The following is a 15,627-nucleotide window of genomic DNA, read 5'->3' as shown; positions in this document are numbered from 1 at the left end:
TCGGTTTGTTTAGAGACAAAATTCAAGGTTGTATTGGTATGGTGTCATTTGTCAAATACCAATCATGAAGACGCCTTGATTATAGGATGTGTAGAAATATGCAAATTGACAGTGAGTAACAAAAAAAATAACCAAAGTACATATAGATATGCGTTGTAAAGGCAAAGCTACATAATATCCGATCAGTGCTATACCAAAGAAAAAAGTCATGCATATATAAGTGCATTATATGCAGGTGATCGATAATATTCAAACTCATAAAAAAATTGAACAAAAATCACATTTGCTAAATCGATGATTTTTATTGGAAGCGTCATTATATTGCATAAAGATCCATTTATCAAACAATTCTTTGCTGAAACAAGAAAACATAGTACATGAAATTAACTTTATTTAGACTTCATTACTTAGTGAGAAAATTCCAATGCAGAAATAGGCTAACCTAGGGGTGTAATACGGGGCGGGTTGGGTTAATTGCAGGTCAAATAGTAATAGGGCGGGTCTAAGGGTCCACCGGTCCCCGACAGGGCGGGGTGAAGTGCCATGTCTTAGTACCATCACCCCGCTATTGGGTCAATTAGGAGTGTAAAAAAAACTGTTAACGCATCACCCGACTGAGCACCCAGTCTTCACCTGCCACCCAAAGCCGAAAGCAGTCCTATCCCACCCCGCCACTATTTCTATGCGGTCGGGCTATGGGTGTAGGTTATATGCTCAAACCTGACTCGTCGAGCCACCCGACCACACTATTCCAAAAGTCGTTGACCCAACCCTGTGTACCCGCACTGTTCCAAGACTCTAATTATAATATTTTTGTGTTTTGCTTATATATTTTTTAACTTTTGTAGGAATTTAGGAGATATGAACTCAAATTTATGAGTTCAACATCAATTTCTGGCAAATATCAAGAGTTCGAATTCAACTTTCGAATTTTAGAAAAGATAAACCATTCATCCTTGTACTAATTTCAAATTCTTTTAGTTTATATTTTATTGTTTTGTACTATAGATTCTCTTATCTTTATTTTATCACGTTATGAAAGATAATTAATTTACAAATGGTAAATTACGAGAAAGAAAACGACAAATGGTAAATCATGGAATTTGGTAACAATGGTGCCAAGGAGCAAATATTTTATCATACAATAGCCTAGGAGTCCAGCGGCCCGGCCCAGCCCTTGCAAATAGCATTCTCATTACTTTCTAAAATAGCAGCACATTCAGCTGTGCGAATTTGCGATTCCCAATCATTCAAATAGGGTGCCCCTCGTCCATGTTTTAGTGTGTGCAAGTGTGAACTATTTCCCACTTAATAAAACAAAAGGAAATAGAAAGAGAATTTGGAGAGCAGAGATGGAAACGAGAGAAGAAGACGAGAGAGGTGCAGGCGGGAAATTAAGGAAACCAATCGTAAGGAAACACCATCCTTCTACTCCCTACGATCGCCCATCCGGTACTAGTTCGTGGCTTTCTGCCACGCGTCGACTTATCTCTGGCGGCGCCAATAGACTCTTCCCTTCTTTCTTTTCCAGACCACCCGAGCAGCCTTCTACTGGTAACTTCCTCATCTAAATATTAGGCCTTTTCTGTTTTAAATATTGTCACTACATTCACTATTGCATTGGTGTCAATTTTATTCAAATTTCTATTGACACTTGTGATTTAAAGATTCAGTAAAATATAGCTGGGCTTGGCTTTTGTTGGATTAAGGAGGTTAATATTTCATTTCTTTGTAATTGGCTCTGTAGATATGGTAATTAGAGTGAAGGTTTATGGGAGGATGTGATTAAGGAGAAATGGTGCGTGTTGTCGTACGTGTATGTGGTGGCTTAGGAGTAGCTGGTGGCACGGTAGCAGGTGGTGATGCAGTAATAGGTGGGGGCACAAGAACATGTGATGACACAATAACAGATAGTGGGCCATCTAACATCAATCGAATATATTCTTGACAAGATGATATGTAGAAATAGTCCGAACTTGAACAAGTTCCGGTAAAGTCACAGAAGTGGGAGGAGGATTAATAGTGCAAGACAGACCAGTAGTGGAAGAACAATCAATAGTAGGAAAAACTGGAACAAAGCGTGGAAACAGTGTCTCATTTCCAAGAGAAATCAAATAGGGATCTAACAGGTGGCATGTGGAAGAGAAAAAAGAAGTAGACTCAAAAAATGTGACATCTGCAATTACAAAATAACGATGAAGTGCTAGATTATAACAACGATAACTTTTTTGTGTCTGTCCATCTAAGAGCAACATAAACTTCTTCGGGAACAGAAGGTGCAATATGCAATAGACAATTGCTCGCTGAAGGAGAGAATAAGCATTAGTAGTATTAAGAAAGGATTCATTAGATGAATTTTGATCTTTAAACACAACATAATTAGAATTTATCTTGAATAGTGTACACTGAAAATCCTCTCTCTGTTTACCGAGTTTTAACATAGGAGTTTTAGGCTGATAAATCAATAACTCTTCCTAAAAGTTGCGAAGAACATGGCATTTCATTACAAGATAGCGTGGGAAGCCAACGTTCTCATGAATGTAAAGTTTTTTTATATGGAGCTTCCTTTGGGATAGAATATTCACAAAGGACAAGCTCATTGAAAGAGGTGTGACGCTCAAATTCCAAGGTACGGCCCCTTCAATAGTCTTTAGATTTTGTGTAATGCCATGGATGAATCTCTTCCATCTCCTAATGCTAAAGGATTGTTAATGAATTGGCCGAATATAAATGTGAGTGGTTTAGGAGAATGCATATGGCAGATCCTTCTGTACGACTCTACGTGGTTTGTTGGACACTATGGATTACAAGAAATGAAATCATATTTAAGGCTATGATGCACGGATATGGGTACAGGTACCGATACGGCGACACCGGTACGGGGTACAATACGACATTTTTGAAATACTAGGATACGGGTACGGCTAATTAATATGAATATTTTAAAATGTGTATTCTGGAAAATTATGTTAGTAGTTCTTTGAGCAAAGTTAGTCAGGAACATGTGAAAAACTATTATAACACATGTCAAAGTCAATACAGCTTGAAGCCTCAAGAACAATTTACATTTCAATGGGGTAGAACTATCAGATCAGGTCTATTTCAAAGATTCCAATACCCTAGAAGTATCCTAGAAGTATCAAGTACCCGTATCGGTATCGTATCCGACCGATACGGGTGCAATGACATTTTAGGAGTATCCGTGCATCATAGATTTAAGGGTAAGAAACTAATGGTCAGTCAAGTGGTCGCTTGAATAAAATGAACAATTTGGGGTTGGTTATGTTTGAAGGCAACAAGTTATGAATCTTGAAAAGAGCAAAACTTCAAAGATCTGATTTGCAGGTGAGATGAGTTGATTAAAGCTCAGTGAACTGTGATGTAATGATGCTGTAGTAGAGGTTGAGTGTGGACATGGGGTGTCGTTGCTAAAGTTTGGGTGGTGTTTCTACGATTGTGGTTACTGGTGATAAATTGGAATAAGTAAAACTGTTCATTAGATGGTCTTTACTTGGATCACCGTCTTAGTTTTACTCGTTGTATCATAGATGTTGGCACTAGTTGAGGATCTCCCTCACCATGTGTAGACTTTCACCCAAGCCATTAAAGGGTTGTGTTGACCCAGATGATAACCCAGGTCTGCTCATGCGATGCATGGCCCAACTGATAATATGACGGTGGGGTGTGCATGGCGATGGTAAGGGGTTAGTCTATACATTTGTTGTCCGTCTTTAATGTACTATGTATATGTACGATTTTGAGCAGATATTAATGAAATATTTTTACTTTCATAAGGGGGGTAGGGGACCTCGTTAAAAACTCCACTTGCCTACCAATATATATATATATACTTAAGTAGCTACTTTTTAGAGAAGATATTGTATATATATATACAATAATTCTCTAAAAAGTAGCTACTTAAGTTAACTTAAAATAAGTACGTACGTAAAACTTCACCTACAAAATGAATTCAAACGTAATTTTTTGTGGTTATGAAGCACTCACCATAATGATTATCTTTCCAAAATTTCAGTTCATTTGGAAACCTCTAACATAGATAAAAATTATTGTCATCTTTAAAAATAAATCTAACGGTCCAGAAATGTTGAATTTTTGTAATTGTTTTTTGCCAATGTTAGAGGTTTCCAAATGAGCCGAAATTTTGTAAAGATGATCTTAATATTGAGTATATCATATCCACAAAAAAAATAGGTTTAAATTCATTTTGTAGGTGAAGTTTTACTTACGTACTTATTTTAAAGTTAACTTAAGTAGCTACTTTTAAGAGAAGGACTATATATATATATTTACTTTCATTAAAAAAAAAAAAAAAAAAAATGATAGTGCTCATTCAATGGTTTGTCATGAAGAAAAATTTGATAAACTTGGGAAACATTAGAAGTTTGAGAATACATCTCCACAAGTGCTTTCCATCTCATCTTTGCAATATCAAGAAACTGAACAGCGGAAGTAACAAATGGTTCTAGACTATGCCACAACCAAGTCATTACCATAGACATCTTACTCCATTAAGTTTCAGCATTGGGAGCAGATTCATTAGGTTGATTGTCTGTTAAATACTTGATTCATCTTAAATGCTTGATTCATCTTAGCACGAAGACAAACCCTTACAACTTGAGACCATGCCAATTAATTATTACCATCCAATTATACATAAATAGTTTGTTTACTAATATTGTCCAGGAAAACCTGAAGGGGTTGAGGACGATTCGTATCCCCAGCAACACCACTAGTAGCTAAGTAATATCTCTACTGTCACCCATAGTAATACAATAGAGATAGTCCTATAACAATCAACAAAGCAATGACATTCAGTAAAATTTCTCTAGCTATGAGAGACAAAATATTCAGGAGATCTTGGTCGAGAAAACAACAAAATATAAAGGTTTGGCTGAGATAACAGAAGAAGAATCCGTTCTTAAGGACTTCAAAAAAAATATCACAATAGTAAAAAATGAAATGATGAAGAATTACTCACAACAACAAAGATTTCCAAATACGTGAGCCAAATTGTCAAACACAATACTGACCGATCAACAAATCCCTAGAACATGTAGGGTTTCTTAAAAAACAAGAATGCAATTTAGGTTTTTCCTCAACTCTAATTAATCCAGTGGTTATTAAGAAGAAGTGGAAGGAAAGATCAGTTATTAACTTTTTCTCAGTTATTTTTGGGATGTCACTGAGGGTGAAGTTTGTCGTATGCGTAACCTGTGATCCTCTTGTGGGGAGTCCGCTCCGTTGTTCATGGTATGTAATGTGCCTACCAATGTGTTAAACACTTCGTTTAGAATGTCGAAGCCTCCCTCTACAAGTTCGAGCTTTTAGAGCAAGTGGTTATCAGTTGTGCCCACGAAGGTTTGTTCTTCTGATTTGGCTCTTGCATGGGGCACATTATGGTAAATACATATGTATGTGTACCGAAGCTGAAGAATACATTCATCATCTATTGGTCGACTTGTTGTTACTGAGGCAATGTGATGCATGAGCATGTATTAATTAATAATTAATAGTTTATATTTTATTTAGTCTCCTAATTCAATTAGGAATAGGACTTAGAATAGTTTCCTATTTGGTTTCCAATTAGGTTTAGTAGTTGTTTTCTTATATAAAGGCATCTAGGCCTTCGTTGTTAGGAGGTTATTATTGATTATTAATTCTTTGTGAATTGTTCTTCATGTTTGAAGGTTTAAACTCTAGATTTAGGTGTTTGTTTTATTAAATCTTATTGATGTTCATCCATTGTTGAAGCTTCCGCCAACAAGATACATCAAATTTGGTATCAAGAGCCAATCGATTTTTGGGATTTTTTTTAAAAGAAAACACTATTCATGAGTACTGTTCACCGGGACACTGTTTATCGCAGATTACTTTTCACCGAACACTATTCACTGCGGGGGGAAAAAAAAAACTTTCTTTAATTTTCTTTTAATTGTTATGGAGTATCGTAGGAGAAGTAGAAGAGTCACTGCCGCCGCTCGATCATCGACGTTTCCATGGGTCGAGGTACCATGCCGATCACAATTATGAGAGAACTTACGATATGGATTGCAGCTGCCGCGAGAGTTTTACTCTTTCAAAAAGGTATGAACCTCTTTCCCCTCCTCCATCATTGGTTGTTAGTTTGAGGCGAAAATTCAAGTCAGAGAAGGGATGCGAATTTTCCTCCCACAAATCGATGTATGATTCCGATTCCGACCACACAAAGAGGAATGGTGTTTCCCCTCTTAAAAATTGTCACTACCACCACCACAAAAAAAATTTACCTTTGTTTGTTAGGCACGCTCCCCAACCTTCTCCTCTTGATCAACTCGGTAAATCATTAAAAGAAAGAAAAAATAATCGTTCTGATCCTGCTTGGGAAGTTCCTCCACCACTTGACTATGAAAGAGAGCGACAATGTCAACATCTTTTGTTTCAAACGGGGGAGTTTGTAAATCAGCACCCACCACCATTTGCTCTAGTTTGTGAGAAACAAGATTTGGAGAATAAAGAGAAAACCAAGCATCAAAGCCATCAGCCATCGGTGTGACACTTTAGTTCGAATAATCTGTGTGCTATTGTTCAACCACTTCGTCCCACTCTACCCACTTCTTCTTTCTCAATTCCAGTTGATATCTATACATCTATTGACAAACAAAAAGAAAGTGGGAACGACATAGATAAAGACAAGGTAGGAGTCTCGGCATCTAAGCGTCTATCTTTGCGAGAGTGTGAATCAGATGAAGTAGTTCAATGTGTACCAAAGGCTTTGGTTAGAAAAGAAGAAAGTCTGACAAAAATTGGGGCTGTAGATGATGAATTTGTTAGGGCTTACTGTAAAGAAAGTTCAAACTGATGCTTCGGTAGCTCCTCATCATCTAGTGCCAAGGATACAGTCTAGATTCTCTACAAGTAATGGTGCTGAATTCATTCTAAACTTTCGTTCTCTGGAAACTTGTCTGCCTGAAAGTCACAGCCCATTGTTTTCGATAGATGCTTTATTTCCGTATGTCAAAAGCATGTTTTTTGGTGATATGAAGTTATTCCAAGATTCTTACGTGGATCCATTCATTACTAATTTAGTGGTGCCTTTTTCTCCATGGAAGTATAAAGGAAATCAGTGCATATTTCACGGATGGCAGTCTCAAATTTCTTTCCAATGGAATATTTTGGATGACGTGAACGTGAAATCGTGGTGTATGATTACTTTTGTGAGTCGATACAAAGCCAAAATTAGAGGACGAATTTTCTGCAACGGATGGTGCCGTATTCGATTATGAAGAACTTTTGCGCGTTTGAAGCTTTTCAAGACAACAAACTCGAGGACGAGTTTCTTTCAAACGGGGGAGTATGATGCATGAGCATGTATTAATTAATAATTAATAGTTTATATTTTATTTGGTCTCCTAATTCAATTAGGAATAGGACTTAGAATAGTTTCCTATTTGGTTTCCAATTAGGTTTAGTAGTTGTTTTCTTATATAAAGGCATCTAGGCCTTTATTGTTAGGGGGTTATTATTGATTATTAATTATTTGTGAATTGTTCTTCATGTTTGAAGATTTAAACCCTAGATTTAGATGTTTGTTTTATTAAATCTTATTGATGTTCATCCATTGTTGAAGCTTCCGCCAACAAGATACATCACAATGTGTAGTTGGTTTATATATTCCCTTTGATGTAAATATGCATCTACTAATGATCACAATTAGTTAGTCTGAACGAAATGCAAACCCCATGGAGCTCTAACTCATGCAGACTGACTTTCCGAAAGATCAACTTCCAATCTATCTTGTAGGTGTGTTTAGCCCAATGGAAAGAAAGAATTTTCAAAGACAAGTTCCAAAATATTCTGCAATTCATATGTAATTTTAAGTTGATTATGCATTGTAAGTAGTTTATGTATACAATAAAGATTTTGTGATTTTTGTATTTATGCCCATTTAATTTCATATTTTCAAGTTTGACTCTTTTTGGCCTGAACAGTTAATCTGTTTGACCTCTTCGGTTTTCATATTAAAATGAATCAGTTAATCTTTTTTAACCTCTTAGGTTTTCATATTATTTCCCTTTGTTACCCCACTTAGGCCCCCCCCCCCCACTTTTGTTTTTAAATTATTCTAATTCAATTTTCTTTTGCTGGAAAGATCTGTTACTCATATTATTTTGCTTTAATTATAATTGATTATTATTATCTCTACAATATTGCATTTCTTGTAGAACTGAAGCAAGATGCTAGTGACGAAGGACTGGAGAATTGTGATGTAAGGCTCTGTTCATGTTTCTTATGAGTAAATCTATGTTTTATCTGTTTTGTACGTAGGTTTGTTTGTCATTTTTTGTTTGGATGAATAAAATATATTAATTAGAGGATGTAAAGAGGATACAAATGTGAGAGAGAATCTTACTTGGTGCAACCATTTGTACACTGGAGGACCAGACACCTCACTAGTCCTAAACCCCGTTCTAAGTAACTCCTTTAATAAAGATACGGCCCTATGACGACCCAAATACAAGCTCCCAACTATCTATTTGCACTGAAATCGGAAATTGGTCGCTAGTCGGTGAGGAACTATATTGTTGATAAAAGAAGGTGAGCTCAATGGGCTCCTTGGAAGCTTTTCATTAACTTCCTAGAGTGAGTAGTTGAGGCCCATGTCTTGATGATATGTTGACTCCAATATGAGATATGGCCAAGGTGTTGAGTGGTTAAAGTGTTAAACCTATAAAAATGACCCATGATAGTTGATTAGATCTTGGTCTTTTAGTGCATGACTTTCGGTGACCTGTACTGTAATCTGGTTTATAGCTTAAGCTATGGGAACCTGATAATGGATTTGTATACGAGTTGGGGCATCTGGGTACTGGACAAAGATATATGCTTAGAATCCTAGTAAGAACCTTGGTAAAGGTATCAGTGATTACCAATTTAACCCGAACCAAACTGGAGCAGAATTTTAATGATGAAGGGTCCTGTTAGTTTAGGAATCTTGGATGTGAGAAGTGAGAACTGAAACTGAAAGTGCATGTTAGTGATTGTTCTTTTTGTGAGTAGTAGCCAAAACCCCACTTTTATTTTCCACCTCGTTTCTAGTATTTTATTTAATCTGTCTCATACATAATAAAGCAACAGAGAATATTCCGTCTTGAGATTAAACTTGTGCCTCATTTCCTTCTTCCTCTTTTTATTCCAACATCTGTTTGTATTTTAATTTTGCTTCACTGATAATTCTATTTGCTTCTAGTTGTGACTTCTGCTGAAGATTAGGTGAATGAATTAGTGGTCCGCTTTGTTTTCTTCCCTTACTGCTGTGACATGAGTTTTATAGTTCCATCCTTTTGGCCTTTTTTTTATGGAAATCTTGCTCCTGCAGACTCAGATAACAAGGTTAACGGAAAGTGGAGAAGTTTCTTTGGATGTTGATGTGCGTGCTGGAAACACATTACACACGCCAACTGATGCCACTGGGATTTTTGAAATCGAGCAGATGTTGAATGGCAAAACACTCTCCAGGCAAGTAGTACTGCGTCATTATGCGTTTCTTTTCTTTTTTATTGAACACTTCTGCTGTCTATGAAATTCTTAAGATTTTATGCAGAGATGACCTTAAGCACTTGACTGAGATATTGCAGTCAAGGATTGTTGTTCAGTCTGATGCCGATGAATGTGCGATTAGAAACTCGGATACTACCAGAGGCGCAGAAGCTATTGATGCTTCAATGAACCAGAAAAATCCAATTAGATCTGATGATGAAAAGGAAGAAGTCTACTTAAATAGAGTTACAGGGGAAATTCCAACACCTTTTCCTCAACCAACTGTAAGTAAGGCCTCACTCTTAGTGCAATGTTCTATACCTAGGCGCTTCTTGTGCATGCCCACTTGCCCTGTCTGTTCATACATGTCACACCTGGTATGTGGAAGCATTTCTTCTTATTATTTTTCTTTATCCTGATTTTGTAGTCACTAGATCTGGTTGGTGCTTCACCAATAGATATTGCAAGAGCTTACATGGGTACTCGAACATCAGAGGTAGGTGTTGCTTCCCAAAGTAAAGAGGAATCAACTCCCCTACCTGCTAATGGTTTTCTATCGAAGACATCTATCCTGGAACTTACCCCGAAGTCATCAATATGTTGGCCCGGTGCTATGGTTCAGCAAAGTAATTCTTATTTAACACCAAAAACTGATAGAGGCAGAGCTGGGCTTCAAAGTTTCCGCTCAACTCCTTATTCTAGAGCTGCTCATTCAAGATCTACTTCTAAGGTATTATGAGTTTTGTTTATGCCATTTTGGTCATTAAATGGAAGTCACACCTTGTGCAATCCTACATACTCATGCTTAATTATGTGGCCAGTTGGAAGGTGGTGGTGGCAGATCTTGTAACATTTTGTCAACAAATGTCAAGCAGTTGCAAACTTCTGTATACGGCGGTAGTCAGGTAAAGTACCCTCGTATAAGTGGTAACAATTGGTTTTGCTATGACATCATGCGAGGAACAAAATCAATGTGATATTATTCTGCTTCTGATGTCATATGTGTGAGAGCCTGTGCTATAGGTTTGAATGTAGTAACCATAGTTAGAAACATTATTTAGCTATTAACTGATATATTTCTTTCCCGATGGATGGACATACAACTCATTCATTGGCTAAGTTTATTTCTTCTTGAAATACTTATTCTAATTACAGTCTTATTCTTGTGAAGTTTTTATTGATCTCATAATTTGTCAGATATTAAATGAATGTAAGATGTTTTTCACTTACATATGGATTGCATTATCATATGAGAGAAGAGGCGAAATTGTGATGTTTTTATTCTCTTGATTTGATTTATTATGTGGTCCTGCTTGCGCTTCTTCTTGGTCATTTGATCAGCTGTTCTTTGGTAATTTACTAATGAATATTATTGGACTCGTTATTTTGAACTCTGACCTGCAACACAGTCTAGGTTAATTATTTTCATACTTATGCAATGTTGTTAAGGAGTGGTGCGGTCAGTTTCTTTTATTTTTATTTTGATTCATCAAATCACAGCTTCATCTAATTAGGCATTGTAGCTAAAGGTTTGTTGGTTCTTTAACATTGTAACGATCAAATTTTTCCGACATAGGAACTGATTCTATGTTTGGATGCTCTTTCATAGGTGACAAAAACAAGTATATCCTATCAGAATGATGGCCTTGGATCAGTAGGACCAATTCGTGGAAGACATCGAAAGTTTCTTGGAACTACAACTCCTTCAAAAGGAACTTCATCATCTCATTCTGCTAGCTCTGGTACTTTCTGGGACCGAAATTTTGATGTTTCTAAAAGCCTATTTCCAATTGTAAACCAAAATATTGAACCGGGAGCCGTAACAAGCAGCAGCGCAAATGGGACTGCACCTAGCAGTAGTGGTCCCCCAACTGTTCATCCTCAGTCCACTGACTTGGCTAGGAAAATATTAGAGCACCTCGACAGATCTGTTCCAACACCCGAAAAGAAGTCTGTGGAGTTGAATCTGGCTACTTCATGGAGGAAACCGCCCACTCCTGCTTCTAACCCAGTGAGAGAAGCTGTCAATACTCCTGTCTTTGAAAGTTTGGAGTCTCGATGTAGCAACCATATACTTGGACAGAAGCTCTCTGATCTAGAGAAGGATGCTAGAGGTACCTCTATCATTAACCTTCAACCTGAGCAGAGGAAACCTGATGAAACTACTGATTTTTCAAACCAAAAAACTTTAGGATCTCGTCAACTCTCTAGTGAGTTATATTCTCGGCGCTTTGGTGCGCAGTTCGATGCTAAAGTTTCTGCAGATTTGAAAACGACTCCTGAGTTTAAAAACAATTCCAATGAGGTATGTCACTTGCATTGCGTGCAATCTTACTTAGATGAGATTGGTTTCTTTATTGTTATTTATGATGGGGTACGTTGTGATATTATACTGACGGGCTTGTTTATTTATTTCTGAAAGAGGTGATATTGACACTCACCATATTATGAACTACACCCACTTAGAGATCTTTTATTTTGTTAGACATAAGAGTCCTCTTCATTTGTTGACTACACCCACACATTTCAAACAAACAAAGTTATTTCTTCTTTATAAGTAATAACAAGGGAGGGTTTCATACTAAATTTCTTTTTTCCTTTTAGCATCTTCCTCTTCGTAATCTCATTTGTGTTTATGTCATTCTCATAGTTTAGAGGAGCTTACTTGAGGTATGAGATTTTCAAGTTTGAGAATTCGAAATGTCACATTGTATTTAAGTGAATAAAAAGTTTTAGGTTTCTCTCATACACAAATCAAATTACATCATCATCAGTAGTGATTGCGTAATAAGTTGATGACGATAATTAATTTACTGCTATCATGTGTTAATAATTTCTTCCAATATTTAATGCTCAATGTTCATTTGTTTCTCTCTAATTACCCATCAAAATTTACATGCTTAAGCTGACAATTTTGAATTGAATCAATTGGAAGTAATTATTAAAAATTAATTAATTTAAATGAAGGGGATGGTTATACGAACTCCACCTTATAGTGACTCCAAAGTTACTCCCCTCCTACTACTGGACTTATAAGATAAATTGAGAGCTAATTTTCTATGGAGATATACATAACATGATGAAGAATGCCCCCACAAAAATTCACCTCAATTGAATATGTTTAACCTTGTTAAAAGTTATACCGAAATTAAACAAATATGGGTCGTTGGATAATTTCAAAACATTATAAATGATTTTTGACGAGGTTGTACATCTTCAAAGGAATTGATTTTTTGCAAGGATGATCTCTATTGTGTGGACCATCTTTACCGAAAATTAGCTTCTAATTCATTGTATATAGTGGTGGAGTTTTTTTGGAGTCACTTTAAGTGGAGTTCATATAACCCCATCCCCTTAAATGAATCAATTAACTTTTGATTTAAAATGTAATGTAATTAACACTCCCAATTTTAGGATTCCATGTAACAGAGGAAGAGAGGTGAAGTCTTTGGTGGGTTTATTGAGTAGGTGGGTGCATACTGCTTTAAAAAGTGGGCTTAGTGATAAAGTGGGTGCAGTTCATAACAAGATGGGTGCCAATATCACCACCTTTTCTGAAAATAACAGGCTTGGTATATTGACAAAATATGGAGGCGTAGATTTATCAATTCCGAGAACTCCTTGTTTACATGCGACTGTCTGATCCCTTTATATCTCAATATTTGGTTATTGTAAGTTGCAGTCGGTATTCAAAAGGATGCTTGGTGACGCTTGTTTTCATGCGCGTTTATGTGTCTCTTCTTTGTTTTCACGTGAGTTAGACTATGATGCATGGATATGCCTGTTTTGGCCTCGCTCCCGTGTCGATCGGGGGATGATACCAATATGGGTACATGAAATGGAAAGGGATACGGCTCCCTTGATGAAATGAAAACCCTTAAGACATTGCCAAGAAATCTGGATGAGAGAGAGCGAGAGAGGCCGTAGCTCCTAACCTCACTAAACAAACTGTGTGTGGGCTTGCTCTATTTTAAGTAATCTTTAAAAGGGTAATAATATCTAGTAGACACACCTTTATCCTAAATTTTTAAAAATGTGTTTCATACCCTGTGCCGTGTCCACGTATCTGTATCCTTGCATCATAGGAATTAGATATACTAGCTGATCATTCTAGGTTGTAGTTGGTCGAACAAATGGTTGTGTTCTCTTTTCGTAGGTATGGTGTGTATTTATAAGTATGATCATAACATCAACTTTGTAGGAAGAGAGATCATTAAGATACAGCAAGAGGAGAATCGAATACCAGAGAAATTCATTAGATAATTACAGCTAAGACAAGCAAACAAAGGGGCTGCCATCATGCATGGCCAAGCAATGAATCTAATTTGAACATGAAGTCCCCGAACGATGTGTCTGTCCACTCCCTCAAAACTTCGACCAAAGGAATCAAATCCTTTCGTCAACAGTATCACCACCACCATAGAAGCCACAAAACCTTCAAATTGTGTATTATTCCTCTCCACCCCACCTGATAGCAGAAGGTATGATACTCTGTAGTCCACTTCCATAAGGGGAATGGATCCTTAGAATCTTGGGCATCAACAGATCTTTCACTGATCGAGGAAAAACCCAACTCACCTCAGATTGACATACAAAATGACTCCGGGCTTCCACTTGGCAAACATATAGGTCGATTTCCATGTGGGAACCATCTCTTCCATAAATTCGAAGGGTGGTGGCAAAGACAATAATTATCTAGAGGGACAAGGGTGGTTCTAGTTAAGAGTATGTTACAGAGTCTTCCAGTGTAGATCATGTTATCATACACTGTACTTTCCATTATGTTTTCTCTTAGATTATCATACACCCTATTTTTTTGTGATATATTAAATTTGTTAAATTATGTGTGAGAGAAATGATTTGATTGTTATCTTTGTATATGTATGGATATTATGTGAACTGTACAGTCTTGTTTTTATCAAGTGTGATGTTTTTGTGTTAAAGCTGTGAATTTGATGGTAGGTTTCTTATAAGAATCTTTGCTATGAATATGACTTTGTGAATAATTAATCTTATGATGGTTAGCATTATCTTTGGACTTTGATTTATTTTGATAATTATATGTTGAGGGTACGTGCTATGAAATTAATAGTTAATTTATGACTGGGCTTAATGCTATTCTGTTTCTAATATTGTCAGGTCTGTGTCGGGCATGATGAAAGTTCCCAGAGTGAGAACATCCATCCGTTACGTCAGCAAAGTCAGGTTGGTGGGCAGCCTCTTTCAAGGTTTTCTCGCAGAGAGGAATCAATTGTGCAAAAGAAAGTATCTGGCGAAGCTTTTGAAAAGAAACGACCTTTGACCTCTATCTCAATTACCAAGTGTGATCCAAAATGCGGAGCTGCGTTTGAAAATGGATCTGGCTTTACTTTCCCTGTGTCTTCTGGTTCTCTTTTTGAGCCTCCTACTCCTTCTGTCATGCCATCGTTTTCAGCGATGGTTCTTCCTCAACCAAAAGAAAATGGGACAGTCCCTACAAATAGTTGTAGCTTGAAAGAAGGTGAGCCGTCGTACAGTTTTGGCTCCACGACAGTTGGTCGCTCGCTTGTCTTCTCTTTTCCTTCCTCTAGCTCATCAACTGCAGGTGACTTTTCAACACCTAAATTTTCCTTTGGATCTGATAAGGCCAGACTATCTTTCAGGTCAGTTCGTGAAGACATCGTCTATTCATAGCAGTAATGTTGTTCATTTTTCTGTTTTACGGATTCATAATTGTTTTCTTCTTTCTTTCTTATGGTGTTAGTGATCATTAGTAAGATTAGCGTCTCATCAGTTGCAGAGTTGATAGCTCTGTTATTTGGAGAATGATGCCTTTGCCTTGAAATAAGTTCTTTTATTTCTTATTTTCATTGGCTACAGTGTTATAATTATTGAGGTCTGTTATCTCGACGTCGTCATCATGATGATTATTATTCTTATCGTTGCTTGTGTCTTTGTGATGACAAAGCGAGTTTATTGATCCATCAGGTTTAACATACCATACTCAGTAGGGGGTAGCATCACTTGCATTAAAAATGTAGCCTTCAGACTATTGTTATTGTTATAAATGTCCTCTTGCATGTGAACGGATATCATAAGCCAACAGCTCAA

General features: G+C 36.8%; 1 protein-coding gene across 2 annotated transcripts; it reads left to right on the top strand.

The window, feature by feature from the left end:
- Positions 1-1,270: 1,270 nt before the first annotated feature.
- On the top strand, positions 1,271-15,426 carry LOC147510232 (nucleoporin-like protein). 2 transcript variants are annotated; one of them, XM_086602252.1, is made up of 9 exons: positions 1,271-1,554; positions 8,223-8,266; positions 9,377-9,516; positions 9,602-9,821; positions 9,965-10,267; positions 10,359-10,442; positions 11,147-11,651; positions 11,730-11,842; positions 14,677-15,426. In XM_086602252.1, exons 1-9 carry the CDS (start codon positions 1,353-1,355, stop codon positions 15,208-15,210), a joined length of 2,145 nt encoding a protein of 714 aa, XP_086458378.1. In that variant the 5' UTR covers positions 1,271-1,352; the 3' UTR covers positions 15,211-15,426. The 2 variants fall into 2 exon arrangements, with proteins under 2 accessions (XP_086458378.1, XP_086458377.1); XM_086602251.1 differs by having other exon boundaries at positions 1,272-1,554; positions 11,147-11,842.
- Positions 15,427-15,627: the final 201 nt, after the last annotated feature.

The sequence above is a fragment of the Coptis chinensis genome, chromosome 3, assembly GCF_015680905.1.
Source record: "Coptis chinensis isolate HL-2020 chromosome 3, ASM1568090v1, whole genome shotgun sequence".
Classification (NCBI taxonomy): Eukaryota; Viridiplantae; Streptophyta; class Magnoliopsida; order Ranunculales; family Ranunculaceae; genus Coptis; species Coptis chinensis.
Note: the sequence above shows the minus strand (reverse complement) of the source record. Positions and strands in the feature narration are given on the sequence as shown.